The sequence below is a fragment of the Umbelopsis ramanniana genome (assembly GCF_025399195.1).
Source record: "Umbelopsis ramanniana AG unplaced genomic scaffold K450scaffold_16, whole genome shotgun sequence".
NCBI lineage: Eukaryota > Fungi > Mucoromycota > Umbelopsidomycetes > Umbelopsidales > Umbelopsidaceae > Umbelopsis > Umbelopsis ramanniana.
In genome coordinates, this window is record NW_026252102.1 from 102,223 (window position 1) to 129,695 (window position 27,473).

Below are 27,473 nucleotides of genomic sequence, written 5' to 3' on the forward strand. Positions count from 1 at the left end.
TCTTGTTATGAATTCGAAAATGCATATACCTGGTCGCAGCATCTTTCATTTGCCCTCTGTTATTTTGAGATAAGCTATGCTCTCGGTCGCTTTTCCGTTCCGACAAGTCCTACCATATATTACTGTGGGCCGAAACAGAACCATCAACCCCGAGATGCAAGTTGTCGCATTCGCGCCAATTTTCATTTTAGCTATCCAATGACTTTTGAGCACTGAAAGTGTCAACAAAGGCTTTTTGTTCTCATGATCCAGACGTATGTCAAACTGGTTTCACTAAACACTTCCTCGCCACGCACACCAGCTTCGCTCTCGTTCTGTTGCCCTCTTGACTGTTACGGTCATGCGCATACAGCCTTCATGCGGTTACCCTTGAGAGTTGCCTGAAAGAGCTACACGCTGCCCGCTAGTAATGTCTGATTGTTGTGTATCCGACTAATGTGTCCTGTCAACCAACGTTACCAGGCCAACGCTGTGCACTGAGTGAAAGTGTCCTACGTCGAAAAAAAGGATCAGTGGTCAAATACTACTGATAAAGCATGGCAATATAAAACTTAACATATATGAAAATCAGTCGATCATCCAAAAAAAGTAATCGTGTTTGGCGTTGGCTCCGTCAATTCAATGCAGTTCATTCTAAAGGCTGAAGCAGGATGACAAGACTTGATATGAGAAGAAACGTGTGGTTGGGACTGTGATTTGATGCTGATATCATATGATATTTGCGGTCATCCAGGCAACAATGAAGCTGGAGTGCACGAGTAGCAACATGACGTCCGATATCACTTTAAACAGGAGTTTGCTTCAGGGGCTAAACCACTACCTTCTCGAACGCTGGGCTTGACCAAAGAGAAAGTAACAACTAACTGTGCAACTACATTTTCCCAAACTTTGAGCTATTGTCCTCAAGAACCGCAGCAGAATTGTAAGTGACCCTACATGAATGCGCGTCTCGAGAAGTGAATGAATGAGAGGAGTTCACATTTTCTGCCCTCAGCTCTGAACGCTATGTTAAAACAGCCTCAGACATGAGGCAATATGCACAGAGACATTGGTTAAAGTGAATGTCCTTTGCGACAAGAGGTAGCAGGTGACCGGCAACCGCTTGCTAGAAAGAATGATCACGTGAAAACGTTTTTGGAAGAAAACTATGAAGAGAGAAGGTAATGTGGAGGTTTAAGGGTCGAGAAAATGGCGACTATGTTCGCAAAAGAGCTCATTGTCACGATAGTTTCTTGGCACAAAGGGTGAGTCGGCCTCCCGGTAGTGGCCATGGGCGGCTCCCTATATTCCTTGGTTGAAGCTCAGACGCCGAATCAGAAACCCGCCATACGGCGAGAATCGAACCCGGGACCGAACAACAACCTCAGAATATGGAAGTCGCCTTGACCACTGGACCAGGAGACCATACTCAAAATATACTGAAAATGACATGATCATGACCATCATTTTTACGAACAAAATCGCCATTTCCTCGACCCCCAGCCTCACCACAGACTCCATTTGACTCTCATATCGTACCCCACTCTTGTCTGCATACTGCCATAGTACTAGTTATTTTCTAAAGCTCCGAAGGGAAGAGGAAGCAGAGAAATAGACATGTCACAGCTTGAAAGAAAGTCGGTGTAACAGAGTGGCAGTGCGCACAGACCTTGTGTATCAAGGATGCGGGGTAGTTAGAGTTGTTTTCGAGCTAAGGAGCGTGTTTAGTAAGCTTTAAGGGCGCAAATTCGTTCATAGCGGACCATTTATGTGCTCTTAGTCGCTCAAAGGTACAGCAGTTCCGTGTATGCGCTCTAATGGCCATAGTTGTTAAGCATACAGACAATGCACCTTGCGTAAAGGAATCAGAGGTAAAGGGGAAGCTTGATTTACGGCTCACTACTTTATATAAAGTATAGAAGGTGGAAAACAACTATATAGTTTTGAAGCACCTTAAGAAACTTGGATAGGCAAACAGCTGCCTTAAAGTATGATAAACAACCTTCTGTGATTCCCTGATCTGCAAATGCAGATTGCCGTTGACAGCGGAGATCGCGTGCTACTGGCCGGTGTTGATCTTGATGACCCCATGTGAAATGAGTTATGATTCTACCAAATGGTCCGTGATGAATTTGCTACTACGAGTATTAAAATGTATGTTCTTTGTTTATTGATACTTTTAGCTAGATCTACAAAAGCAAGCTGAGAATTTCTTTCGCCTGCTGCCGCCAGAGCCGAGTCTGACCTTCGGTGAGATGACTAAAACCCAATGCAGCGTATTTTACCCCATATGCATTCTGGTGATCGTCTGTTCTCCCACCTGTAGCAGGGCGTATAGTTGTATATAAAGGCTCTTCGTTTTACTTTTCCTGAGCATTCATCAAGTGTTGTTGCGCATTTTGCTCAAGGACCTTGGCGCTTATAGTACACTCTCCGCCACCGCCTCGTCGATCCTATACCGGTGTCAATAGCAAGCACAAAGACGTTCGCTGTTGAGAAGTCCAGATGGCCAATTGGTGGCATGGTTTTAACGTGAACGTAAGTCAAGGCATGCATCTCAGCCACATACTTACAAGGATGCGGAAGGAAAAATAACCGCAAGTTTTGAAGTGGCAAATTTACGATCTCCAGCGGGGTTTCATTTCAGGCTCATAAATGAATTGTCGACATCTTTTTTCTTTACATGATCTGAAATCGGTCGAGCGTCACTTTGCTTTGGCAAAAACTAGAATACAGTTTATGAATTATATTTTTGGCACTTCGTATTAGTCCATTTTATGTTGTGCGCATGATATATATATCAACTAGTAATGATTTTCTATCTCCTCCCCGCTTCCGTTCGTCGGGATGTCGCGGCTTCACATGTCTCTTTGTCAGGCTGATTTTTTTTTTCTAGGTTCAAATTGGGAAATTTTCGTTAACATCATTGTTTTCTTCCCCTTTAATTTGTGTATCTCCATAGCTTCTGATTCCATTTTCCATCAAAGGCACACAACCATGTTTACCAAACCTTCAGCGTCGTCGTCTTCCTGGTACCAGCTAGACTCGTTACTCGAGGCATTTTTACCCCGGTTCTACGAGTCTGAACGTCGAGTGGTTGATGACAGTCCACAACAACCTCAAGATATAGACGAATTCCGGGAGGATATGTATGAATCTGCGTTGGCTGATTCGGAATTTGCTCAATGGTTGAATTGCCCACCTTCGCCACGTCCACATTCCAACCAGAATGACAATGCCCTCGAGCGTTTGAGAATGCTTGTTGTGCATTTGGGTTCGTCATTGGGTTCGTCATTGGTCAGTCGTCCGTCTGTGACCAGTTCTAGCCGAAAAGGTAAGGGTCCAAGCACTAGTGAGGAGCAATGGAGGAATGCCTAAAGGCGAAGGTTGGCAGTATGAAGAAACATAGAAAATTCAAGAAACCCCACTCACCCCTTCTCACTCGAGGGAACAAACAATGGCCACCCATTTTCACCACTAATTTAAGATAACCCCTCCTCACATTTTACCAATTTGTACATACAGAACATTTTTTCTCTAAATTCCTCATAGACAGTTTGCTATATCGTTGAACAACATATATTAAAATCAACCACGATGCGGTGTACACGACTCTATATAAAGTAATGGCAAAGTATAGCAGCGATCAACGTGGCCGGTAGGGAGAGTAGAGCAATCGAACTCTGCAAGGACACAGCCCCAGATTGGGATACTGAAGGAGATGGCGTAGGCATGCTTTCTGCGGTTGTTACGTCAATGGAGCAGGCTTGATGGCTTGTCTGACAAGCCATGTTATTAGCTGAAGAGTCGTTAGATGAAACGTTGAAAAATAGAGTGATGTTCTGAACGTCCATGAATGCGTTCTGTTTTGGTGGTCCTTGTGAAAAGTTGGCATTGCCATCCGTCCAGTGATTTACCAGAATACGGCCTGGCACAGTCGGAATATTGGTATAAAGCCGATTGGCTTCCTTTCCGTCAATATAAAAAATAGCTAGACCGGGAATCCAATCAAAGCGATACTCATGATATTCCTGTGGAGACATCACTTCATTAGTATACTAAGGTGAGAGGACAGTTGAAATCTGATGTGGACGCTTGTTTTACCTCCGAGGGTGTGTAGTTCAACATATAATTAGTGTGAGTGAGTGCCGACGCTCTACCAGATTGGGCATCGGTTAATCCTGGATGTATCGCAAAATACGTTTCCGGCGGATTCAAAGCACTTAGAGTCTCCATATCTATTTCGCTGTCATTCCCGTACAAAAAGAATGCTGACACAGTTCCCGGCACATTCGTTGTTTTGATATATGCTCGAAAGCTACCATAAAAAATATCTTGCCTACACATTCAGAGTAAATTGTGAGACTTTTAACAGACTGCTTTTCGAATCGGCTCGGCTGATTAGATACACTTACCGTTTGGTGCCAATTGCGCCACACTGAGGATCGTCGCCAATCGTCACGGCAAGTTGTAAGGCATTGTTAATAACGTTAACGTTATTTGGATCAAAGCTTCTGGGGAATGTACCAGGGTACTTCGCCTCGATGGTGTAGTTGGCAACATAAAATTCTTTGTCTCGGTGAATATCGTTAGAGTAATTTGCAAAGTCGCTTATCCAGTAGTTGGTGAACAAGCCGTTTTCATTGACAAATCCACAGTCACAACCTTGGTAGGGATTGTCGGCTGCTGTCTTCCAACATAGTAAGGATAGACTGACTATCAAGAGAGAATTAAGCATAAAGTAAAAGTGGAAGAGACAGAAGGGTGAAACTTTAAGAAGAAACGAACAGTTATAAGTATTTAGTAACTGATCATTGCAAAAACTCAAACCTCTTTATTGTCCGATGAGGCAATTCCGGTCACAACGTCCAATAGGTTATGGTTGGCTGAGTGTCATGAAACCAAACATGCCTTTAACTCTCAGTCCTGTTGGTCCCTTTCGTTCGTTACAATGTCCGATGGTCCATTGTGTCGAATCCAAAGTTAGCAGATTGAAAATTTGAACCTAGAATATTAAGTCATACCAAATTTTATTTTATTTTTGCATACACTGGTAAGACCAGTTCCTTCTTTCTTTCTCTTCTCCCATGTTGCTGCATGTATTAGGAGGGGTACTTGCTATTGTCACTGTGGCTATAGCGCAGCAGGTTTGCAATGGCGATGCTTCATTGTGTAGCAAGCCATACAACCAAGTGTCGTATTTGACCACCCACAACTCTTATGCATCCATGCCTAACGTTGCGCAAAATCAGCATTACGACGTAAACACGCAATTGAAGGATGGTATTCGTGGTCTAAAGCTCTCAGCCTTGAAATTTCAAAATTACACTGGTGTCGAGCTTTGTCACAGTGCCTGCGCCATACTGGATGCCGGGCCTGCTCATAATACATTGAACACCATTGCCTCATGGCTCAAAGACAATCCTAATGAAGTTGTCAGCATCATGTGGAACAATCTTGGCAACTTTAAAGCGACTGATCTGCAGGCCGAGTATCAACAAGTCTCAGGAATCATGGATCTCCTTTATGTCCAGCCCGCCAATAATCTGACCTGGCCGACCTTATCGGACATGATTAGTTCTGGTAAACGACTTGTTAATTATATGGACGTTGGAGCCGACCAGACTCAAGTACCATGGTAAGTTACCTTTTCCTTTCCACTTGGGGAGCTATCATTCGTGAAATCTGTCGGATCTTTGATCGGACATGGTTGAGCTGGCGGCAGTTGTTGTGTTTTCGCGGGGCACGCTTCTGGGTACATGTAGAAGAGAAGAGAACAATAGCATTAACCTACAAACATCTATTAATTGGGATTCAACAATCGTAGGCTACATGATCAATTCAGTTACATCTTTGAAACGCCTTACGAAAATCACAATGACAATCAATTCAACTGTCAAATCGATCGTCCGCAGGATCCCTCTAATGCAGACGAGATGATGTACGTCATGAACCACTTCTTGTATGGTTCCTTGAAAATTGGGTCCTTGCCCGTTGACCTTCCACAGCCTTCTCTTGCCAATAACACCAACGGCCAAACGCTCCAAAACCACGCAGATAACTGCACAAATATCTTCCATCGTCCACCGAACTTTATTGAAATCGATTTTTACGAGTAAGTTGAGAGGGTTGTACGGTCTCGAATACCTATCAATATGTTGCTGATAGGTTACTTCTGCAGGTCGGGTACAACTTTTCAGGTGATAGACAAGCTGAATAATATCAATTACACGCCAAAGACGTTGGGAGATGGAAGCAACAATCAGAAGAGCGTTAACGGAACCACCAGCAGCAGCGGTACTGACTCTTTTGATGAAGTGGCACTTAATACGGCTGCTGCACTTGCATTTGTAGCCATTGCCATTACCATTTTGTGTTAACACAGACACAAGCAAACATTTTGATTTTATATCATTTTATACACCTCTCACATATAACAATTTTTTTCTCATTCCCTGTCCACCATCTTTTGGAACAAACTGTATATCCTTTTCTTTGGTCATTTTTCTTCTCTGGAAATACACCACTGTATAATAAACTCAAAAGAACAATGATAAATACTATCCATCCATCACTTTCGAATTGATCAGTACTTTGCATCAATGATGTAAACCCAGACCCCTTTTGCACTTTATTCTCTCGTGCATTTCAATTCTGTTTCTCCGGTACAATGTGGCACTGGAACTGCTGCAATCAACTAGTGGAACCGGACGGCAGCGAGCATGACATTGCCCAAACTATAGTGGACGAACAAGTTCCCAGCGTCAGTTCGGGTCAGCTCTCAAGCGCGGCTCCATCGTTTACTCACGTACCCAAAGTACAACCAGAGGCGCAGCAAGGCTCATCTCTTTCTGAAACGAACGTTAGGACCAAGGTCAGTCAAGGCAAAAAACGTCTACAGGTGTTTCAAAATCTCAGCGACCGAGGGGGGTCATAGAACGAATGCATGAACCTTTTCGTTTCTATTTTGAAAAAAAGTGGAACAGAGAAATAAACACACAGGCCACGTAGGGAAAATAAAAAAAAACAAGAATAATGTATTAATTTGGGGGGTATATCAAGAGATTATAAATTCGAAAGAAAGTTTCGTTGGATTTGCATCTACTCGCCAACCCAACCTCCACCACGTTTGACCCACTTGCCCAGCATGATAGACAAATCCCGAATGACAAAGCTACACACCGTCGTGTGCATGGCAAGGCAGATGGAGCCGATTTTCTGAACCACAGCATCCAGCTGTGGCTTCTTGTCATGAGGTTGATAAGGGTCCAATAACAGTGCGTGGTAGTGACGCAGCCAAGCATCTGGATAGAACGGTCAGAATCCAGTGTAGGTGCAGAAGGTCAAATGATGGTAATGCTTACCTAGCACATGCACGGATCGGAACAAACGAACCAGCGTATCGACATATTGATGGGGGTCATCAGTACTGTTCACACCATGACAAAGAATTTTAGTTTGGGATGGCAGGCATTGAGTTCTAAGCGCACCATCATTTTTTACCTTTTGGTCAAGTTGAAGGCATTCATCCGTTCGACTGATTTTGTAAACTTTGAGCCCCAGGCAATGATCGACTGTGGAAGAAGAAAAAACATGTATGAGCAAAAACCGGGAATCAAAACAATGAAGTCGACATGTCCACCGACTGCGTCACTTACCTGGTGCTTACGAGCTTGTGTTTCCTTGCGATAGATTTCAGGTTCTTCATTGGGCAAGCTGTGTTCTGATCGTGATCTAGGCATGCCTAACTTTCTAGTTAACGATACTTTGGCGTTCTCCAAAGTATTCTCTATGGCCGCTAATTGCGCCAATGTGCCTCTTATATCGTCGAGTCGCTGCCACGCTTCCAGGCGGGTCAGAGCCATTAACAAAGTTTCACATATGCTAACTTTGACATCTACCGACGGTAACCGAATATTAGGTTGGTACCTGTCATAGCAGAATTTTAGAAAATTACATGGCATGGGCCAAAAAATGATCCGACTTCGCAAACCTTACCATAGATTCTTAGGTACATAAAGTCGCTGAGTAATATGACAGCCAACGGTCATACTTAGTTCTAACGAGCGCATTAATGAAAGCGCCTTGATGGTGGCATTGCGGTCAAAGCGTTCACCGCTGCCTTCCGCAGAGCCAACGCGCAATACTTCGGCAGGAGCACGCTGCCCGGTCAAACGAGCGAATGCCTGATTAGCATTGGTTTCATGGTCTTCTTGACTGGGAGATGCACTACGGTAGACGCTGGTAGCAAGGAGAGAGCTTTTGCGAGCTCTAGGAATAGTGTGACCAATGATACTGTGAGTTCGTGGCGGAGGTTTAAGATGTTGTGCGGATCTGTTGTTGACAGTCGAATGGAATGGAGGAGGTGGAGGGTTGGAAAGATCAACGTCTGTAGGACTTTCCGATAATACACTGGCCAGTGTTTTAACAGGATCATCTAATTCATCTGTGACAACACTCAAGGATTCTGTATTTTGGGTAAGATCGACAGCCTTGACAGCTGAGAACGGAGGGTCAGCTGGCGGTGGTGGGACAGGCAAGCTAGGAGACTTCTTTTTTGGTGGTAGGGAGGTCACTTTCGGTATCTCCAGACTCAGTTGGGAACGGTTCTTCGTGCTGGTTTCTTTCAATTGTTGAGGCGGTTGAAACGGCGGAGGAGGAGGAATGTTGAATACAGATACTCGCTGATTAGTCATTTCACTAAAGCTGGCACTTCGTCGATTGGTTTTACGTCGTGTGGACGGTTTGCCCGGTGTTGGAGTACTGGTGGATGGCATCATGACAATATGAGTGGGTGGGGCCTGAACATTTGCGATTCGCACGGTGTTTTCGTCGGTACTACTGGTTGGCACGGGTTGTACCTGTGAAAGATATTCCATCCATGGAGTTCAAATCAGCCACAATGGATTGAAAAAATAAGGAGCGTTGGTCATCTCATTTTTTCCTTGCAAGGCGATGAAAGGAGGTAGAGAGCCAAAAATAAATTTGAAAACAAAATTTCTCACCTCAGGCTCACTTGGTAGTGGCAGTTGTGCTGGTGGTGGAGGCGTGGTAGCTCGAGGGGGCGTGGCAGGGACACTCTGCTTACTGAGTTTTGATAAAAGTCGTATTCGTTCGGAGTACGTTGCATGCTATGTGGATGATTTGGAAGAAACGGAAGTATCAATTGAACGTTAGCTTTTACGGTCCAGGACTTCTTCATATTAGAGTCGAAAACCCCACACGAATAGTTAAAATACAAGCAAATTGCACGTACAATGTCACGAAGTTTGGCTTTGTCAGACTCGTTTTCCATGGATCCAAGAACAATGTCCAATAGACGTACAGCTTCAGAGTAAGCTTCAACCGCACCATCGACATTGTTGGCAGTATCGCTCAGGACGGCATCGTTGGCTAATGCAAGAGCTTTACGTAAAATAGCCTTAGATGACGGTCGCGGTTGAGGTGGTTCTTCAGATGTAGGCTTTTCTCCTTCAGATGGAGACGTCACAGCTGCAGGAATCACCTGAGTGGACATGAATGGATCAGGGAAGAGATGGTTTCCGGGATGATGAGAAGGTGGGATGGAACAAAGGAACACTCAAGTGGCAAGTAGAGGAACAAAAATGGGCAAAATTGCAGATTTAATGGAGTGGCTTATTTGCCCCTCCGCTTTCTAACTAACGGCCGGCCTAATCTTAGTGCCAGCCTGGCCCAGGCAGCATTTTTGGGGAGGGAAATAATGCTCTGGTCTCTTTCCCTCCAAATCAACCGAAAATTACAATGGCTAACAGTTAATAATATAAAAGAAAAAGTACATTGGATTAAAAGATGAAGATAGCATCTAGAGGTTTAAACTTAAGCGACTTCAGAAAACACCTTGTCATCTGGGGTAGCGTCGATCTCGGCGGTATTCTTCTCCTGCTTGTTGTCAAAATCGACTGAATGCAAAGAGCTCGTGGTGGACTCAACATTGCGGACAGGACCCTTGAATACATATCGACCACGAACAACCCAGTAGATGCCTACAATGACCCAAAGAGCTCCGAAAATTGCAATGGCATAATTCATGTTGGCAGCCGTGACAGGGTATTCAGTGGGGAGAATAAACAGGATGGAAATGAAGCAGATCCAACAAATGGCAATGATGCCATTAATCTGACTGTACTTTCCAAGGTTAAAGGGTCCGGGCACAAAGGTATCTCGAGTCAACAGAAGACAAAGGGTAGGAAGGCCGTAAGTGATATACAGTGAAATGGTACAGACACTGGTAATGGCAACGAAGGCGGTCTCGCTTCCCAAATATGGTAAACCTAGAAGGGCGGCCACGAATAGGAGGGCCCATACTGCAATAACGGGAGACTTGGTATTGGGGTCAAGTTTGTGAAGCGTTCCACTAAACGGCAATGCACCATCACGACTTAAAGCGTAGATCAAGCGGGCATTGGAGGTTGTACCAGCATTGGAGCAAAAGAATACACCGACAATGATGATCACCATAGCCAAAATGGCACCAGTTTTACCGAGGGCATCCAAAAAAACTTGAGCAATGGGGATGGTGCTTGAATTAATGACCCGATCATAATCTTGGATAGAAAATGTCACCGCCAAAAGGAAAGCTAGACCGAGAATGGAAGTAACCAATATAGAGCCCAAGATTGAAATTGGTCCTCCTCTCTGAGCGTTCTGTGTTTCTTCGGTCTTTTAAAACATTTAGGTTAGAAGAGAATATTTTCTGGGGCAATACTGTTAAACGCTAGCTTACCATGTGAGCAGCCGAATCGTATCCTGTAAAAGAATATTGCGACTGGAGCAATCCAAGTAAAACAACAAATCCATTATTGGACCAGCCAGTGTGGTTTTCAAAGTCGGTGAATACAAATTTAGCGGAAGCTGGAGTGGCTCGAGTACAGACCAACAAAGCGATGATGAGAATCCAAGTGCCGATGATGTGCCAATACACTAAAAAAACAGTTCAGTACGTATAATTTCATGAGTCGCGTTCAGCATAGTCTACTCACTGGATACAACATTCATGATACCAAGAGAATTATTGGCAAAGGTGTTCAATAAACCAACAATGAATAAGATGGCGATGTATACTCCGACGGTAGCACCTGGAGTGGGGACCCATGTTTGATCTGTTCCTATGGAGATGGTGGCGACTACAATCAATGCCAAACCAAAAGCAACGGCAGCTGTACCAGCCAGTTGACCAATGAGATTGAACCATCCCGTAAAGAAGGATAGAACGGGCTTGTATTTTGGACGAGACAGCGCAGCCGACCAATAATATAAACCTCCGCTTGTGGGATAAGCACTGCACACTAAAAAAAAAAATTACCCAAATCTTAACATTCACGTGCATCCGGATGAGGGCAGGGGCAACCCTCACTTAAACGTAAAAGAAAAAAAAAACCCTTACCTTCAGCCATCGACAAGGCTACTGAAAATGTCATGAGCGTAACAAATATCCATCCGAATATGATAACGACCTATATTTCAAGATGAGTTCTGCTGGTCAATACTGATGACATAATGGCTTATATCTTTTTGTTGCTCAGCCCATCCATCAAACATTCCTAGGCTGTCGTTTCCACCAAAATAAACATGCCTGTCTGTCCTCTACTCGCAATACACATTCAAACTACTTACAGGGCCACCTAGTGCGCAGGAAGCAGTTAGCACGACGGTCCTCAATGTCAGAATTTCAAATCATATGCTCGTAGAGCCAATATACGTACCAGTCACCAACGCTGTTCCGTACAACGGTGTAAGTCCACTCAGAATACTCATGGTAGAAAAGCATAAGCAAAAGTTTCGAAATGATGACCATGTTCGTCGTAGTTCCTGTTGCATCGAAGAATAGCGTTAACAGCGAAGTAGTAATCTGGTAGTCGTTGAAACGACGGCTTGCCTGTTTGTATCCCATCTGTTGCAGGATGGCCTCATCATTACTCATTTCAACCATGGTAGGTAAAAGAAGAAAGAAAGGAAGAGATAGATATCAAATGGAAGAAATAATGGAAAGCCTGGCTTAGTCCTGAATTGCTGCTTTTTATGGTTTTTTTTCTCAGTAGGTTTTTTTTTTTTCGGCTGGCGGAAGAACAAACCGGTGAGTGTTTCTTAAATTTTTGGCAGTGCAGCCTGACACAAGCTTTCATAACGGCAATTGTTGCTCATGTGACACAACTTTGACTTTTGATGCTACTACTTCTTAAGTGTTGTCTGATATGACCTCATAAGAAGTTGGTACACCGTTTGCCCCACTGAATTCCTTATCGGACCTTTGCAACAAACAGTCTCCATTCCACTCCCACACTTAATAGACCAGGGCAACCATCAAAAGTTCTCAATTCCATGTATAATATCGTTTACTTAGAGTAGAGCGTTCTTATGCGCCATATCGATTTGGCTGCTTACTTGCAGAACCATCAAGATCAATGCTGCCCTCAGCCGAGTCAAAGTCATGGACAGGAGTTGGGGTCGGTTCTGAGTCTTTTATCGGTCCGTGAAATATTTTTCTGCCTCGCGCGAACCAATAAATACCAATCAAGATCCATAACACACCAAACATGGCAATGGCATAATTCATGTTACTGGCAGTGACAGGACCCTGTGTAGGGAGCAGGAAGAGGACCGAGATAAAACATATCCACGCGATGGCAATCATACCAATCCACTTGCTCCACTTGCCAAGGCTGAAAGGTCCAGGTACAAAGTTTTTGCGACCAAACATGAGACACAAAGTTGGAATGCCGTAAGTGATGTTGAGAGAAATGGTAGACACACTGGTAATTGCCAAAAATGCAGTTGAACTCCCCAAATACAACAATCCCATGATGCCAGCGGCAACAGCTATGGCCCAGACGGCGGCAATAGGAGTTTTAGTCTTCGGGTGGAGCTTGTAAAGAGTTTTGCTGAATGGCAAAGCCCCGTCGCGACTTAGTGCGTATATCAATCGAGATGTTGAGGTGACAACGGAGCAGCCACAGAAAAAGACTCCTCCCACAAGGATGCACAGACACAGCACAGCTCCTAGCTTTCCAAGAGCATCCAAAAACACCTGCGCGATCGGTATGCTGCTGCTGCTGATGACACGATCATAATCCTGGATAGAGAATGTCAAAGATAGTAGGAAAATCAATCCAATGACGAAGGTTGCTAATATAGCTAGTAGCATTGAGATTGGGCCACCTCTTTGGGCATTCTGCGTTTCTTCAGTCTAGTAAGAATGTCAGACGAGTGATGCATATCTCCTTCTAAATGCAATTCCCTGCTGCCTTACCATGTGTGCCGCAGAGTCGTACCCAGTCATGCTGAATTGAGATTGCAGTAAGCCGAGTAGTACTACATATCCACTGTTCTCCCAACCAGTGTGATTTTCAAAGTCGGTGAAAACAAATTTGGCTGATTGTGGCGAGTTTCGAGTGCATAGCAGCAGAGATATAACGATAATCAGTGTTCCTGCTAAATGCCAATACACTAATAAAAGTTCAGTCAACAGCCTGTGCTTCAAAGTTTTAAGCAAGCGTGAACTTACTGGATATCATCATCATGATATTGATGACTCGGTGAGCAAAGGTGCTTATCAAGCCTTGGATAACTATAACGCAAAGGTAGACAAATACAATGGAAATTGGGGTGGCTATCCAAGCTCCATCGGTGGCAATCGTAATAGCGGACGTGAGAAGCATGCTTAGACCAAAATTGGTTGAGGCATATCCTGTAAGGTATCCTATCAAATTGAACCAGCCGGCGAAGAACGATACAACAGACCTATACTTTGGCTCGGATAGAGCCGCAGACCAATAGTATAGGCCACCACTTGTCGGGTATGCGCTGCAAACTGTTGATGGAAACATATGAGGATGTCTCTGCAGGAGGGTCATCTGTTGTTCTGAGTCAGAAATTGAATCACTGTACCTTCTGCCAATGACAGTGCAACTGTGAGTGTAATGCAGGTTACTACGACCCATCCAAAGATGATAACAACCTGTAAAGATTTTGAACGGGCAAGGAGAAGTTAGGCCCCCCGCTTTAACCGTCGACCTCCACCTTAGCAGCCAGCGTCCCTGAATGTCCACTTCGGTGCCTAATTTATCCATCGACTTACCGGACCACCTAAATGGATGATGCATTGTTCATATCAATGAATAAATGCACTATCATTGCAATGGTTGAAATCAGTCATGTAACGTACCCGTTATCAACGCTGTCCCATATAGCGGAGCGATACCCACAAATATGCTCATGACAGAGAAGCATAGACAAAAGTTTTGGAATAGTGACCAGCTCCGCTTCAGCTCCTACGTCAATTTATCAACGACTTTTGGTGAATCCTCAGCACAATACTTTCCTTTTGTGCCACACCATTTACCTGCTTATAGCCCATTGTTTGCAGAATATACTCATCACTTTGAAGTTCGACCTTCATTGTGTTTTGGACGCTGGATGGGATGTATGAGACAAGAGAGATAAACCTGAGGAATTCATAGGTGCAATGGGGGGTTTATATTGCAGCTAGGAGTCGAGGTTGGAAAGGGATCACGCCCTTTGCGCATACTCTAGATTGGATGGTTTATCAAACCAACCTAACACTTCTCCTTCCCATAGTTATAATTCAAAGCGACACACTTTTGATCCAATGACGCATTGGATGTGATGTTGGGCTAGACTAGAACCCAACCACTTTCTATTGTTATCTTATAATATATCTGGCCAAAAGAATCATATTCTGTTTTCCTCAGGTAGAGCATTTAACGAGCATTCATCAACCTCGTGCCATTGCTCAAAGGGGTCATCCGGGCTGGAAAATGTTAGGTTTAGATAGCGGATAACATACCTACGATGCTATGCACAAAGAATGGCGGTTGATAGCAAATAGCAGATAGAATCACTGCCAAGTTACACGAGAAGGCCATTCAGAGTAGAGGAGTAACCACCATTGCCAAACTCTGGAGCGGTAGGCATGGTTAGTCAGAGCAGAGACGGAGAAGGGCAAGACAAGAGGGGTAAGTGGCTGGTGTAAGATAGTGGTTCGACATTTTTTGCATTTCGTGCACAGCAGCAGTAAATGTAAATTGCTTTGAGCAAAGTCAGTGATCATGTCGTCTGAATTTCATGGTTGAGTCCCTTATAGGGAAACAGGAAGTAGAGCATATTTTCTTTCATATTTTACCAATTCCTTTTTTTGGGGATGTTTATTCAGAGGTTGACAGCTGGAAAAATATAGTGATGTCTGTGAACTTAAAGTTGTGGTGCATAAAATTCCACTTTCACACTGGTTTTCATCCTATACTACCCGGAAGTGACAATGAACAATCCCACAGCGCGGGATTTTTTTTTTTTTTTCAGTCAATCCTGATAATGTGGACATAGTTTGCGCCATGTTTTTCTCTTCTGACTTTTTTACTTTACAGAAGTTGCCATCCCGCTGTTTCGGTACCGCCCGCATCAAGCTGTTTCCAGGTAGTCAGCGCGGCTTATCTTTTTTCGTCAAAGCCTTACCCCCCAGGAAGAGAACGGGCGGTGGCTGAAATGAGTCCAGAGTGGGTTCATATATTACGATGCACAGGATCAATCAAGCGGTTTGCATGCCAAAAGCATCGATGAATCAGTTTCATTTGTATTTTATCAAGCTGTAACGTGGCATGGCACAACACTTGCAAGGCATCGATGCATAGGGACACGTTTGGTTTGTTTGGTGCGTGAACTCCGATGTAGAAATGGTCGCTCTCACTGTGTCACCGTACGGTCTGCATAAACAGAATGAAATCACAGCTAGAATCTCAGTTTCCTCAGCAGCCAGACGATAAATGATGACAGGTTTCAGCTAGAGGTTATGTTATGGGTAGTGCGGCCATGGGACGCAGAGCGATTGGAATGGCGGCAAGTGGGTCTACTTAAAAACCAAGTGAACATGCGTCAGTAGCACACATTTTCCTATACACGCCATTTCTGCCATGTACGACATTCCTATATGATTGGCTCGATCTCCCATATCCTTGCTGAACACTATATTTATACTGGGCCAGCTTAAACTGAGTATTAAATATGCTCAGGTCAGTGCAACTACCCAAACCCCAGCAAGCAAAAATTTTCACGGGAACTGTAGTGCCTCGCCGCCCAAGTCCGATGGGCGGGCTTTCAATGGTAGTATGGATGAGAGTCGGTCTGACGCAGATGGTAGCAGAAGACAATAGCAGAGAAACGGTATTTTTGGAGTAAGCTGTGAATCATCATACTCGTGGCTGGAGGGACAAGATTTTCAGGATTGCATTTTTTTAAGATTTTCTTTATCAAACTGAGGTATCACCATTGCTAGTCCTCGCTCTATCATTTTTGGACAATCGCTGAAACCTTTTTTTTATTATCCCAAACAGTTTCCAGAACTCTGGCAACCCCAATTTCCCAAGCCGGTAGTGCGATGGCTCATTGAATATCTTTGTGAATGGAAAAGCTATCCTGAATCCAAATCCCCACCACTCACAACCGAAGAAACCGAAAAAAAAAATTCCACGGTAAACAGACAGTCCGCTCACAGTCACAGAGAGCCATTTTCAAACGAGCCATTTCCTGTTGACCTCTCTGCTCACTTGCTGGCTGGCTGGCCCTGGAACTGGAACCCAAGTATTTTAGATAGTTTTTTTCTCTTCATTGCTGGGCACTTCTTCTCTCTCTCTCTTCGCTCGCTCTTCTCTTCAATTTCAAGTAAAAAGAATTGCTTTTGCTTTTCATTGCTTGACCATTTTCTCGACATTCGGTCATCTCCGCTCGGTTTCAACCCAGCGCTCCCGCCCTCTCACGAGCATTGCTATAAGCTGCAACCTAGCGACTTTTCCGGAGCGCCCTGTGGAACTTCACTTGAACATAGCCCAAAGGCACCTTTTAAATATTTTTTTTTTTAATTCAATCAATTTTTTTTTTTAATTGCTCTCATAATCGCATCGCTTTCCAGGACTTTTTTTTCTCTTTTCCTTTCTTCTTCCTTTCCTGTTTGATTTTTTCTCTTCTTCATAAAAAGCCCTCCTTCCCAAGCTGTTCCCCCGCTTCTCTTCTTCTTCATAGTTTTAATTCCCAATTCCCATCCATTTTCTCGTTTAGAAAGTAGATAATTTTTCCCCACTTCTTGTTTTCTATACATAATTCTTCCTTCAGTCAGCTTCTCGATCTCGCTCACATGGATAATCTGATGTATCACAATTCCACCACATACTCTTCGACACCAAGTACTTCGTCGCCTTCATCAAACTATCCAAACAAGTACGACTACATATCGGTGGTTAAATCATCGTCACACCCGTACGGATATAACAATGTGCCTCCATTATCAGTCGACCCCAACCAAGCTCAGGAACCGATGCCACAACCTGCATTGTACAATGGTGGTCCTTCTTCGATAACGAACCCTGGCCATATATTGACTCCATCAGCAACCCCTCCACAACCCTATTGGAACACTCCATCCTACTCCGACCTTCATTTTAACGATCCACGCACCTCTTCTCAGCCATCACCACAACCCACACGCACTTTATCGCATGAACCTTCCTCAATGATGTATATGCCCACTTACGATCCTTCTTCATTTCAACAACCTCCTAATCATACCATTTCATTTCCTGCAACCACTCCTCCTCTCCCTACTCCGCAACCCACCACCGCGCCACACCAAGATCCAAACTCTATGTATCGCCCACCAGCCATCAATTACTCTCGACCAAAGTTATCAACCACTATATGGGAGGATGAAGGCACTGTATGTTATCAAGTGGATGCCAAAGGCATCTGTGTCGCACGCCGACAAGGTAAGAAAATAAAAAAGTGACCCGGGGGGGAAGGGGAATCAGGCTTGGGTGCACGCTCTGAGGGGGACATTATTTTTTTTTTTCTCTTGCTCTATTTTTCTCCGGTTCGCTCATATCCCCTTTCTTTTTTAGACAACGATATGGTGAATGGTACCAAATTACTGAATGTGGCTGGCATGTCTCGTGGAAAGCGGGACGGCATACTCAAAAATGAGAAAGGACGTGTGGTGGTTAAAGTGGGAGCCATGCATCTCAAAGGTGTTTGGTAAGTGTGTTACCTTGCGGACGATTTGGCACCAAACCATTGTTACTCTGTGTTAATCGTCACCTTTTTTTTTCGGGGGGTCCAGGGTCACATTTTCTCGAGCCAAAACTCTCGCATCGCAATACAAGATTTCAGACATACTGTATCCTCTATTTGTCAATGATCCTAGCGTATTTCTCTATTCCACCACTTTGCCATCTACACCGCGTCCTTCCACTTACAACCGACAGATCCCACAACGGTCAATATCATCCAATACTTCCATTACATGGCAATCTGGCTCTTCGAATGAAAACGATCAAGGTAAGATGGCTGGTTTAATTTAGCTCTTGGGGTTGATGAGTTGCCTTATTGTGCAAATTCCAATTTATTATTCCTTATTATTTACGCCATCTTTTTTTTTTTTTTCTATACATAGCTTATGATACAGGCTTTCCAAGCTCCACTCAATCTCAGCAACAACAAGCTTCTGTACAAACCGATATCTTGTCATCGGACAATTCATATATATTAGATTACTCTCGGAACCAATTTACTGTGCCTGCTACCATGGTGCCTTACAATCAACCGGTACCAGACTATTTCGCTTCAGAAAGTGACAATTCGCGCTACAGGATGTGAGCTCGTCCTCTGATGTTTTTGTAAAAAAATAAAACAAAAAAAAAACCATTGCTTTTTTTTGGTGGAGACATCGAATGTAATATCTCCACCGCCACCTACTTAACCCAACATGTATGGAGGGGGGAGGGGCTGGTAGAAAGACATCCTATCATTTGTCAGCCACTTTACTATGTTCACGACAATGTGTGGGTTGGACCAAAGACGCTGCCCGGTGACCAAGCCAGACTCTTTGGGTAACTTGTGTTGATTGGCCGCACGATCTTCCATCCAGCTGTTGGCTGGCCATCCATGGAGGGAATTGCCTCATATAGGAATTACATATCCTCTGTGGAAACAATTACGTTAACATGGGAATCGGTGCAAACCATGAACTTTGGCATAGTTTGTGACGACCGATCTGTTCGCATGGAAGTACCGAGCAAAACAGAAAAACCTTATTCCAAGCAAACTTTCTTTTGGGTGGGTGGGTTCTTTGTTTCCAATTCATGTTGAGCGAGGTCACTATCCCCGAGATCCAAAATGCTCCATATATGATGTTGCCGATGCTACTGGGTTCAGCCGCCCTGGGTAGAACCAAGAATAGCCTGGGCTGGCTTTGGATGATACCATGCAATATTCAAGCACAGCGGCTCATGCCGGGCGGCGGATATTTCAACCAGCTAACTATTTTTTTTTATTTTTTTTTCAGTTCCATCGAAGGCGATTCACCTCGATGCAAATCTCAAAGCGAAGTAGCGCAACATCTTCCCAATAAAGAGGTCATGGGTGTGGAGCCCAGATCCTTCTTACAGCGGTCTGTCCTGAATGCGATCATGCACAAAATAGCACAGTATAAACATTGGCAAACACTAGAGCAATGCATGTGGAGTGGACTTACTTGAAGAGGAACACATTGTCGAGCATCAAGCAATCGAGTAAGTCGGTTTGGAGCTGCTGATTGACCGCACGGTACAGCAATAGCACAGCCTCGTTTTTTTTTTTTTTTTTTTTTTTCTTCCTTCGAGCGAGATGGAAGAAGAGAGGAATGTAGGCTAGTGTTCTTTAAGCAAAGGACCTTGTACATAGATGCATCCAAGCACCATATTAAAGTTTGTTTCAAATAAATTAGAATACTTGTCTAACTCATCCTAGTTCACAGGTGTTTTGGCTGGGCAGGAAACTCTGATCGTTCAACGTATCTACTCCATGCCACCTTTAATGATATGAAACATCAACTTGCTTCGGCAGGAAGGCATCTTGGGTATATATGCTGAGCAAGAGAACGTGTTCAGATAATTGAATGTTTCTGACTCACTACTGATCGGAATAATCATCGTTAAAACGATCATCCAGCAACCAACCAAAATTCTATCCTTGCCCTTTACTGAGGGTCCCCGTACCACATCTGACCAATTGTAACCTCATCCAAACGGAAAAAGTGCAAGGCTCTCATCAGAATGGGTGTCTTTAATGTTGTTTAAGCACACTTATGAGGGAGGCTCCAGCATCAAGATTATGTCATTTTATTGCCCGCTTTAAGGTGAAAGGAGCCTAAATTTGGAGCACAGGTAGTAGTTGACAATAAAAAAAATCGTCTCAAGTCAACTTCATTGCCATTTACCTCACCATGCTGGACAAACTCCCCGTGGGTACCTTAATTCTAGCGTCTATAGAGGTACTGTATTATTGATGTTCCAAAGGTGCTTTACCCATGTGTTAATCTGATTCATTCATTTCTCCACACGTCAAACTTGCCGTCCCTTAGTCTACTTCACAGACGCTATTGACCATCGGCATAGGGTATCTTTCAGCACGGTCAGGATTTCTAAACGACAAGTCACAGAAAGGATTACAGAAGCTCACCATCAATGTGTTGACGCCAGCGCTATTGTTCGCAAACGTGGGCGCCCAAATTGACCTGCAAAAATTGATCACTTTGTGGGCCGTGCCAGCATTTTATGTTGGATACATTTGTATTGGATTCATCATTGCCTTGATGGCTGGAAAGATATGCAAATTCGACTGGGCCGCTTGCAAATTCGTAGCCGCCGGCGTCATCTTCCAAAACACCACGTCTCTTCCAATTGCCTTAATTCAAAGTATGGCGTCCACTAGGGCTATTGCGCTGCTTATGAGAGAGGACGACACACCTAGCGCGGCAACGTCAAGAGGCATCTCATTCATTTTGATTGCCTCACTTTTGTCTAATTTATTTCGGTACAGTGTTGGTACATGGCTGTTCAGTGATTCGGACCGAAAACGGACCAACGAGAGTGATAGTGAAGACGGCGAATTACTTGATACCACGCCATTACTTAATGCCACTCCCCGTCGACGCAAAATCGCAGGCATGGCCGTTAGCGGATGGCATCGTGCTCGGGAAATCTTTAACCCTCCTCTGCTGGCTGCTATCGTTGCCTTGATTGTTGGCATCACGCCCCCACTGAAACATCTCTTCTTCAGCCAGGACGGCGTGTTCTACAGCTCATTGACAGCTACTATACGACAGCTAGGTCAGGCATGCATCCCCATGGTCATGATTACTTTGGGAGCCGAGCTCTATACTCTTCCACGCGACACCTCTTCCTCTACCAAGGAGATGGTCACCGCTATCATTCTTCTCAAGATGCTTGTCATGCCTATTTTGGGCGGCGCAGCCGTCCTTTCATTACGCCAGTGGGTCACAGATGACCCTATGATGTTGTTTGTATTGATTCTATTAGCGGCTTCACCAACAGGTATGTTTCTTATGGAGGGTAGGTAGGGGTGGTACTTGTGATTAACGTGAGCGAAAAACTCTTCTTTCATTTAGCCATCAATCTTATGACCATCTCTCAAATGACGAGGCGGTATGAAAGTGAAACAGCTACTGTGTTGTTTTATAGTTATTTAGTGGCTGCATTCACTCTTACCATTGCCGTATCTGCCATTTTACTCATTTTCCAATATAAACTTTAGCTGTGGTCACAAGGAGGATAGTCAATTGTAGACCAGGGAATCCAAAAAGTTGTAAAAGCGTATGCTTGTATTTTTCATTGAACAAAAGAATAAAAAACACAGATGTATTTATTTTCAATGTTCCCATTTTTTTTTAATTGGGACGAGTGCGCGAGCGGACATTTGGATACGTTACGACTTGTCTGATTTTTTTCCAGCTTGCCATTGACACATTGACGCAAACCCACCATGGTAAGTGAGCCCTTGCGCTGATTGCATGCTTCGTCTCAGTTCATTCCCTCAACATATTTATGAATCACATCCACAGTCTGTCACACTGCACACCGATCTTGGCGATCTGAAAATAGAAGTCTTTTGCGAAGCCGTCCCGAAGGCAGCAGAGGTGGGTTACAATCACGCAGCATGATCACCAAAGACAGACAATAACTCTTGCACAAAGAACTTCCTTGCGTTATGCGCTAGTGGATACTACGACAACAACCTCTTTCATCGAAATATAAAAGGATTCATGGTCCAGGTAAGACCCCCCGTGGACCGATTTAGCCGTCATGTCAAGTCAGTTTACTCAACCTTATGTCATCGTAGACGGGAGATCCAACGGGGACAGGAAAAGGAGGGAACTCAATATGGGGCCGTAAATTCAATGATGAGATCCGGTCTACGTTAAAGGTAGGAAAGGCTGCTAGTGATTACTTTCCTGGCTAGTTGCTAATATCCATTTCAGCACAATGCCCGTGGCATACTTGCCATGGCCAACTCTGGCCCTAATACCAACGGATCCCAATTCTATATCACTTATGCTAAGCATGCCCATCTAGACTCAAAATACACAGTTTTCGGAAAGTACGTACACCCCCCCCCTTCAGTTTACTGGATCAAACAGCCAACCCGTACTAACCCATCTTTTTGGTTTAGGGTCATAGACGGCGCTGATTCCACTTTAGAAGCCATTGAAAAAGTTCCTGTTGATGAAAAGTACCGTCCTCGACAGGAAATCCGTTTACGAAGCGTTACTGTACATGCCAACCCTATTGCGGATCGCGACTTGTAGATTCATGTTACAGATGGTGGTATCCACCACCATCTGTAACATGAAGCCCATTGTAGTTGTGTTCTTAATGATCTATGTGAATATACTGAAGTTTGAGGGTCAAATTGAATGGTGGGGTTATGAATATTTAGGTTATCATGAGCCAAGATGTGTATGCAGTGTGGCTATGTGAGGTTTTTGCAGTACATTAGAGTGAAACTTCATCAAGTGAGATTCCATGGCGGTGTAAGAAGGTAATCATGCCTATACAATGTGTTTGTATCTAGCTTTGTGTGTTTGGCTACAGTATTGCATATTCCCTTTGCAAATGGCTATGAAACAAATGGGCAAACATATCACAGCTTGGGGGTCGTCAACAAAGTCAACATTTTTCAAAAGATGTTAACCCCACGAATCACCATGAAAGAGTGTGAGAGCCAAAAAGAAAAATATATTCAGCAAAGTGTGCACAGTGGGGTACACCGCCTTCAAGAAAGGACGCTGTATGCCTTTTGTCTAGAAAAAGCAACGTCGTACATTGAAATAATACTTGGCTTCCGCAGCTTCTGTTGGGCCATGGTGCTGCATTCTACCCAGTACCTTGGTACAAGCCCATCGGTCTGTAGTGGTTTTTAAAATGGCTGACAAAAAAGCGGCCCATGACTACGCGGACATCATAATCGCAAAGTGAATTTGGCCAAAACGTGGGGTGTCGTATTGACGAATATTCAATCATCGAGAAAAAAAGTTCAGGTCACGAAATATCTCACTGTGGTTCGTTCGGCTTTTGGAACTCTTCCGTGAGCAGTTACACGCCAGATTTTGATGAAAACGCTGCTGTCGTCGTCTGTCAACAGAGCATGCCTTATGGCGTCACCATGTCTGTCGGCAGTAACAGGGTTTGCTATTCTGACACTGACATACCTCTCTACGCCGGATCGCACTCCTTCCCATTCTGCCATTACCCCCCGGAGCCAACCCCGTACTTGGGAGGGAGGAATGCTAGTCCACAGACTGGAAAATAATATAGTGCAGAGTGTGTACGCTGCTCAAAACAAACCTACGTAAATATTTGAAGGAAATGTATGGCCTCCTTCGAAGGCTTCCTTTGCGTGCTCTAACCCCCTTTTCTTCCACCAAAGCTGAAACAACAGCCATCCGCCTTCCATTGAAGAAGGCTGGTAGATCTAACCCATGAACGGCCAACAAATCGAGCGCATGAAGTCATATAGATTCCAAACTTGGGTGCATGCAACGACCAACAAGGCTGACCCAAATGAACAAGCAACACTGTCTCTTTTTTTTTTTTTTTTTTTAAAAAAAAAGGATATGAAATATAAAAAGAATAACTCAAATGGTGTTGAGCCGCAAACAACGTTGGCCGATGGTGCCAATGGGAAGTTCCCTCAAAATAGACCATTTCATCAGCTGGCTCACCCCTTCCTCCTCGATTTCACGGCGCAAGTCATAATTGCCGGAAAACAAGGAGGTTTCGCTGAGCCCTCGTGGAACGAAATAGCAGCTCCAAAAGCGGTAGAGAAGGCAAACGCCCATGAAAGACCGGTTGTAACACCATGGTCGGAAGCATTTTAGAGATCTTGTGTAAAAAAGTATATGTATATTGATGTGTACTATATAAAAAATCTTTTTTTCTTTTCTTACGGGGAAAAACTATATGGCGAGGAATAATGTAAAGGATGAACGAATAAACACAAGCGGGGTAAAGGGAGCATTTCTACAAACATATAAAATCAAAAACACACATTTATCGAACAGATACATAATAACCAGATTGATGAGGATGATATGGATAGCTGACGCCGTTTGGTATAATCATTTGGCCACTGTTGGGATCGACAATAGGAATGCCGTAACGTCGTGTGGACGACCAAGATGGAGTAGTGGGTGCTGATGGTTCTTGTTGGAGTGGAACGGAATATTGAAGTGGATTAGGGTTATTGTTGGTTGTAGTCCGCTTGCTCGGGTCAACGATGGGGACCGCCCGTGTCCTCGGTGACTGGCGAAGTGGTGAAGAGCCTTGATGGTATGCGTTTGTTCGGGTGGGTGACGAGGATGGAGACGACCGTGGGGAGGTTCGAAATCGTATCCTTTCACGATGTTCTGCTACTTGTGGTAACTATGCACCACCGTCAGCGGGTTATTTTTAATCCTTGGATGACGGACGGACGGACTACACCACTTACCTTTTCAGCGGGTATGGGGCAAAACTCGTCGTCGTCATAAAAATTTCGAGCAAGCTCATGCTTGGTACTGAAGTCTTCCAACCTTGAAAGTCCTTTTGAGTAAAAAGAACCAGTTGGTTAGCACAAGTGCATTTGGGAAAGGAAGGGGGGTGAAAAGGGGATAGAAGGTGTCATTTTTATTAGAGGTAAGAAAAGATGCCTAGATGCTCACCAGGATCTTGATAAATATAATGGTTCATAGTGTGAGAGGGAAAGAAAAGAGAGAGAGAGGGAAGAGAGAGAGCGAGAAGGATGACTGTCTTATAGCAGAAGGAAGGCAAGAGAACAGCCCACAAAGGGAAATCAAGTCATGCGAGCGGTGCAGCCAGCCAGCCCTAATTTTTTAGCAGCGTTTAAGGGATAACCTCATTGGGCAAAAGCCAGAGCCAGTGACACCGCCAAAATGAAACCACCACTGCCAACCGCCAGCTGAGCCCCACCACTGCTGCCTCCATAAACTTGGGTGATAATAGGAATCTGCGTCTGTTGGAAGCCGCCTCCATCCGTGCTGGTAGCATTGCTGATGATCGTCGTCGATACATCCGTTGTTGAGGATGATGACGCTAAGGCTGCTGTGTCGGTAGGGACAACCGAAGCCGTCTTCGGTTTAGTTGCCGTGGTTGTTTTCTTGGTGGTGGTGGTGGTGGTTGCTGCCTTCGTGGTTGAACTGGCGGTTGTTGTTGCCATCTAGATGTCGCAAATCAAAAAGGCATTTCATTAATCACATGTTGCAACATACTTCTTTTTATTTATAGGATGCATTACCACACTGGATGCCAATAAAATAGCAAGTAATAATACTATGAAGTGTCGCATTGGTTCTAAGGAAAGGAAGGAATAGAGCGCTATTCATGGTTCATTGCTTGGCTCTCTCTTCGTATTCTGTTCCACCAAGATTGAGTCCCCGATTATTACGGGCTATAACATTACTCTTTCCTGGCGTTCCTGGCAAAAAGTTTTACTCATCATTTTGTGATAGCCAGATGGTTCGTTTCTCTTCCTTTTTTTAAGCAAAGAAAAAAAAAAATCACTGAAATAATACGAAGAAAAAAAAAAAAGAATAGCACGGTAAAGAAAGAGTAGAAAAAAAAATATCTTTGGGTGAATAAACGAGCTATTGATGATCTTTCGAATTCTGTCGAGTTTGCTCTTCTAAACGTTCCCTCATCTGATCCTGCCATCTATGTACTTTTGCAATCTCGTGCACTTTGAATCCGAAGATACGTGGTATGTAACGTTCTGTTGACTTTTGGGGCATCAAATTGGGATAAACTTGAAACAGCATGTGAGGGAAAGACGTGCCATAATAAGCACCGTCGATAGCTGCGTGTCGGGAGGATTTTGGGCTGTAGATATCTTCACATTTGGCGCAATAAAGTTTAACAGTTTTGCTGTGTGGCACATCGCTCAGTCCAACAGGTAGAAGGGGTTGATTATGGCATAGAACGCGAGGGCATCGACCAAATTCTGCTTTCTTGTACTTGTCCAGCTAAGGGAGGTGAATGGGGGTTAGTGAGAACGAATTATACAATCGTTGTACAGAGGCGTCCATACCATTTTAGCCAATCCTCGGCTAGTTATAACAAAGCGAGCGTGGATTAATCCGTAAAGGTGGCGCGCAGACTTTTCCACTTGATCTCTCATGTCCTCGTCGAATTCCTCCTCAACTACAAATATACATTCAGTCAGCAAATCGATTAGTTTATCCATGTCAATTCCCATCGTGACTGTGACATACCAAGGTTATCAGTTATTAGATCCAATGCTTGTGAATAGTGTTGTACTTCACTGTTTAACCCTGTCAAGTTGAATCGATCCAAAATGTAGTCTTCGTCCACTTCGCAAAAATATTCATTTCCCTTTGTGTTCAGAAACCAATCTATCCAATATTTCGTGTAGTCGCTATCACTACCGCTGCTCAAGTCGTCCACTAAAACGAAAAATGAAAAAAGCAGGTGAGCTTAGGTACTCGAAAAGGAAGAAATCGGTGGGCTCATATGACGCAGTATGTTAAAACGAGCAATGGGCTGTCGGTTGAAAGCACATGTCGTCTGGTTCAAGGGTGCGAAAGGGTGCCAAAGCAATAATGTATTGGTAGATAGCAATCTACGTTAAAGCATTTGCTATCTTCAACTGAAATGCTTGTCAAAATTCAACAATGTGTGTCGCGCAAATTAAAGCGCCATGCCGTGCCTGATGTACGTTGAATTCCATGTCCAATCATAATGCAAGTATCTGATCCCAGTAAGTAATTTCCTACTTACTTTTGAATACAACTTGGTTGTTATTGTCTCCAAATAAAAGAGGTCAGTGACGATACAGGTCCTGATTAATATATCCCGTAAAAGATAGGTCTGCTGATCCCGAAGTGCGGCCCGAGACTGAATGATCAAAAATATGGCAATTGACGCAGGTACATGTTAGATGAATACGATTCCGTTTCTTTTAGATACAGGGAACAAGCTTACAAAAAAAATCAGCAAGTAACTAGGTTAATCCCGGTAGATTTTTTTGCAATGTTTTGGCGGCGAGGTTTGCAGCCCAATTTTCACCAATTCAGAAGAGTTAGTATTGTTGCCTTGGTGACTGTGTTTTTCCAGGGGATATGG

General features: G+C 44.0%; 14 protein-coding genes across 14 annotated transcripts; 5 read left to right on the plus strand and 9 right to left on the minus strand.

Annotated features, from left to right (window-relative positions):
- Positions 1–2,253: 2,253 nt before the first annotated feature.
- Positions 2,254–2,743, minus strand: K450DRAFT_233421 (uncharacterized protein). Its single transcript, XM_051587751.1, has one exon. The coding sequence runs from the start codon at positions 2,533–2,535 to the stop codon at positions 2,383–2,385; it is 153 nt and encodes a 50-aa protein (XP_051446172.1). The 5' UTR covers positions 2,536–2,743; the 3' UTR covers positions 2,254–2,382.
- Positions 2,744–2,763: 20 nt separating this feature from the next.
- On the plus strand, positions 2,764–3,572 carry K450DRAFT_233423 (uncharacterized protein). Its single transcript, XM_051587752.1, has 2 exons — positions 2,764–3,313; positions 3,505–3,572. Exons 1-2 carry the CDS (start codon positions 2,827–2,829, stop codon positions 3,549–3,551), a joined length of 534 nt encoding a protein of 177 aa, XP_051446173.1. The 5' UTR covers positions 2,764–2,826; the 3' UTR covers positions 3,552–3,572.
- K450DRAFT_233425 (uncharacterized protein) lies at positions 3,476–4,733 on the minus strand. Its single transcript, XM_051587753.1, has 3 exons — positions 4,395–4,733; positions 4,084–4,318; positions 3,476–4,010 (listed from the first exon to the last, which is right to left on the minus strand). The coding sequence occupies exons 1-3, from the start codon at positions 4,715–4,717 to the stop codon at positions 3,594–3,596; spliced, it is 975 nt and encodes a 324-aa protein (XP_051446174.1). The 5' UTR covers positions 4,718–4,733; the 3' UTR covers positions 3,476–3,593.
- A 306-nt stretch (positions 4,734–5,039) lies between these two features.
- K450DRAFT_233429 (uncharacterized protein) lies at positions 5,040–6,542 on the plus strand. Its single transcript, XM_051587754.1, has 3 exons — positions 5,040–5,617; positions 5,807–6,094; positions 6,161–6,542. The coding sequence occupies exons 1-3, from the start codon at positions 5,067–5,069 to the stop codon at positions 6,357–6,359; spliced, it is 1,038 nt and encodes a 345-aa protein (XP_051446175.1). The 5' UTR covers positions 5,040–5,066; the 3' UTR covers positions 6,360–6,542.
- Positions 6,543–6,983: 441 nt separating this feature from the next.
- Positions 6,984–9,571, minus strand: K450DRAFT_233435 (uncharacterized protein). The gene is made up of 6 exons (XM_051587755.1): positions 9,236–9,571; positions 8,985–9,110; positions 7,978–8,840; positions 7,638–7,908; positions 7,483–7,553; positions 6,984–7,408 (listed from the first exon to the last, which is right to left on the minus strand). The coding sequence occupies exons 1-6, from the start codon at positions 9,494–9,496 to the stop codon at positions 7,297–7,299; spliced, it is 1,704 nt and encodes a 567-aa protein (XP_051446176.1). The 5' UTR covers positions 9,497–9,571; the 3' UTR covers positions 6,984–7,296.
- Positions 9,572–11,970, minus strand: K450DRAFT_233441 (uncharacterized protein). The gene is made up of 7 exons (XM_051587756.1): positions 11,876–11,970; positions 11,703–11,808; positions 11,614–11,621; positions 11,384–11,453; positions 10,980–11,285; positions 10,724–10,920; positions 9,572–10,659 (listed from the first exon to the last, which is right to left on the minus strand). Exons 1-7 carry the CDS (start codon positions 11,927–11,929, stop codon positions 9,817–9,819), a joined length of 1,584 nt encoding a protein of 527 aa, XP_051446177.1. The 5' UTR covers positions 11,930–11,970; the 3' UTR covers positions 9,572–9,816.
- Positions 11,971–12,234: 264 nt separating this feature from the next.
- On the minus strand, positions 12,235–14,395 carry K450DRAFT_279273 (uncharacterized protein; the record flags this gene model as incomplete). Its single annotated transcript, XM_051593325.1, has 7 exons — positions 12,235–13,183; positions 13,247–13,443; positions 13,502–13,807; positions 13,885–13,954; positions 14,075–14,082; positions 14,162–14,267; positions 14,339–14,395. 7 exons carry the CDS (start codon positions 14,393–14,395, stop codon positions 12,353–12,355), a joined length of 1,575 nt encoding a protein of 524 aa, XP_051446178.1. The 3' UTR covers positions 12,235–12,352.
- Positions 14,396–17,200: 2,805 nt separating this feature from the next.
- On the plus strand, positions 17,201–18,797 carry K450DRAFT_233451 (uncharacterized protein). The gene is made up of 5 exons (XM_051587757.1): positions 17,201–17,520; positions 17,637–17,768; positions 17,901–18,033; positions 18,119–18,336; positions 18,452–18,797. The coding sequence occupies exons 2-5, from the start codon at positions 17,648–17,650 to the stop codon at positions 18,652–18,654; spliced, it is 675 nt and encodes a 224-aa protein (XP_051446179.1). The 5' UTR covers positions 17,201–17,520; positions 17,637–17,647; the 3' UTR covers positions 18,655–18,797.
- Positions 18,798–19,304: 507 nt separating this feature from the next.
- On the minus strand, positions 19,305–19,779 carry K450DRAFT_233454 (uncharacterized protein). The gene has a single exon (XM_051587758.1). It carries the CDS (start codon positions 19,715–19,717, stop codon positions 19,376–19,378), a length of 342 nt encoding a protein of 113 aa, XP_051446180.1. The 5' UTR covers positions 19,718–19,779; the 3' UTR covers positions 19,305–19,375.
- Positions 19,780–19,975: 196 nt separating this feature from the next.
- K450DRAFT_233456 (uncharacterized protein) lies at positions 19,976–21,704 on the plus strand. Its single transcript, XM_051587759.1, has 3 exons — positions 19,976–20,308; positions 20,399–21,371; positions 21,446–21,704. The coding sequence occupies exons 1-3, from the start codon at positions 20,261–20,263 to the stop codon at positions 21,589–21,591; spliced, it is 1,167 nt and encodes a 388-aa protein (XP_051446181.1). The 5' UTR covers positions 19,976–20,260; the 3' UTR covers positions 21,592–21,704.
- A 63-nt stretch (positions 21,705–21,767) lies between these two features.
- K450DRAFT_233458 (uncharacterized protein) lies at positions 21,768–22,751 on the plus strand. The gene is made up of 6 exons (XM_051587760.1): positions 21,768–21,822; positions 21,899–21,973; positions 22,031–22,108; positions 22,177–22,260; positions 22,316–22,434; positions 22,507–22,751. The coding sequence occupies exons 1-6, from the start codon at positions 21,820–21,822 to the stop codon at positions 22,640–22,642; spliced, it is 495 nt and encodes a 164-aa protein (XP_051446182.1). The 5' UTR covers positions 21,768–21,819; the 3' UTR covers positions 22,643–22,751.
- Positions 22,752–24,253: 1,502 nt separating this feature from the next.
- K450DRAFT_233468 (uncharacterized protein) lies at positions 24,254–25,147 on the minus strand. The gene is made up of 4 exons (XM_051587761.1): positions 25,037–25,147; positions 24,826–24,917; positions 24,467–24,758; positions 24,254–24,336 (listed from the first exon to the last, which is right to left on the minus strand). The coding sequence occupies exons 1-4, from the start codon at positions 25,062–25,064 to the stop codon at positions 24,293–24,295; spliced, it is 456 nt and encodes a 151-aa protein (XP_051446183.1). The 5' UTR covers positions 25,065–25,147; the 3' UTR covers positions 24,254–24,292.
- A 73-nt stretch (positions 25,148–25,220) lies between these two features.
- K450DRAFT_233474 (uncharacterized protein) lies at positions 25,221–25,829 on the minus strand. The gene is made up of 2 exons (XM_051587762.1): positions 25,630–25,829; positions 25,221–25,551 (listed from the first exon to the last, which is right to left on the minus strand). Exons 1-2 carry the CDS (start codon positions 25,678–25,680, stop codon positions 25,231–25,233), a joined length of 372 nt encoding a protein of 123 aa, XP_051446184.1. The 5' UTR covers positions 25,681–25,829; the 3' UTR covers positions 25,221–25,230.
- Positions 25,765–27,399, minus strand: K450DRAFT_233477 (uncharacterized protein). Its single transcript, XM_051587763.1, has 5 exons — positions 27,333–27,399; positions 27,129–27,245; positions 26,603–26,794; positions 26,419–26,531; positions 25,765–26,353 (listed from the first exon to the last, which is right to left on the minus strand). Coding segments are annotated over exons 2-5 (681 nt in total). The 5' UTR covers positions 27,130–27,245; positions 27,333–27,399; the 3' UTR covers positions 25,765–25,978.
- Between the last annotated feature and the right edge of the window lie 74 nt (positions 27,400–27,473).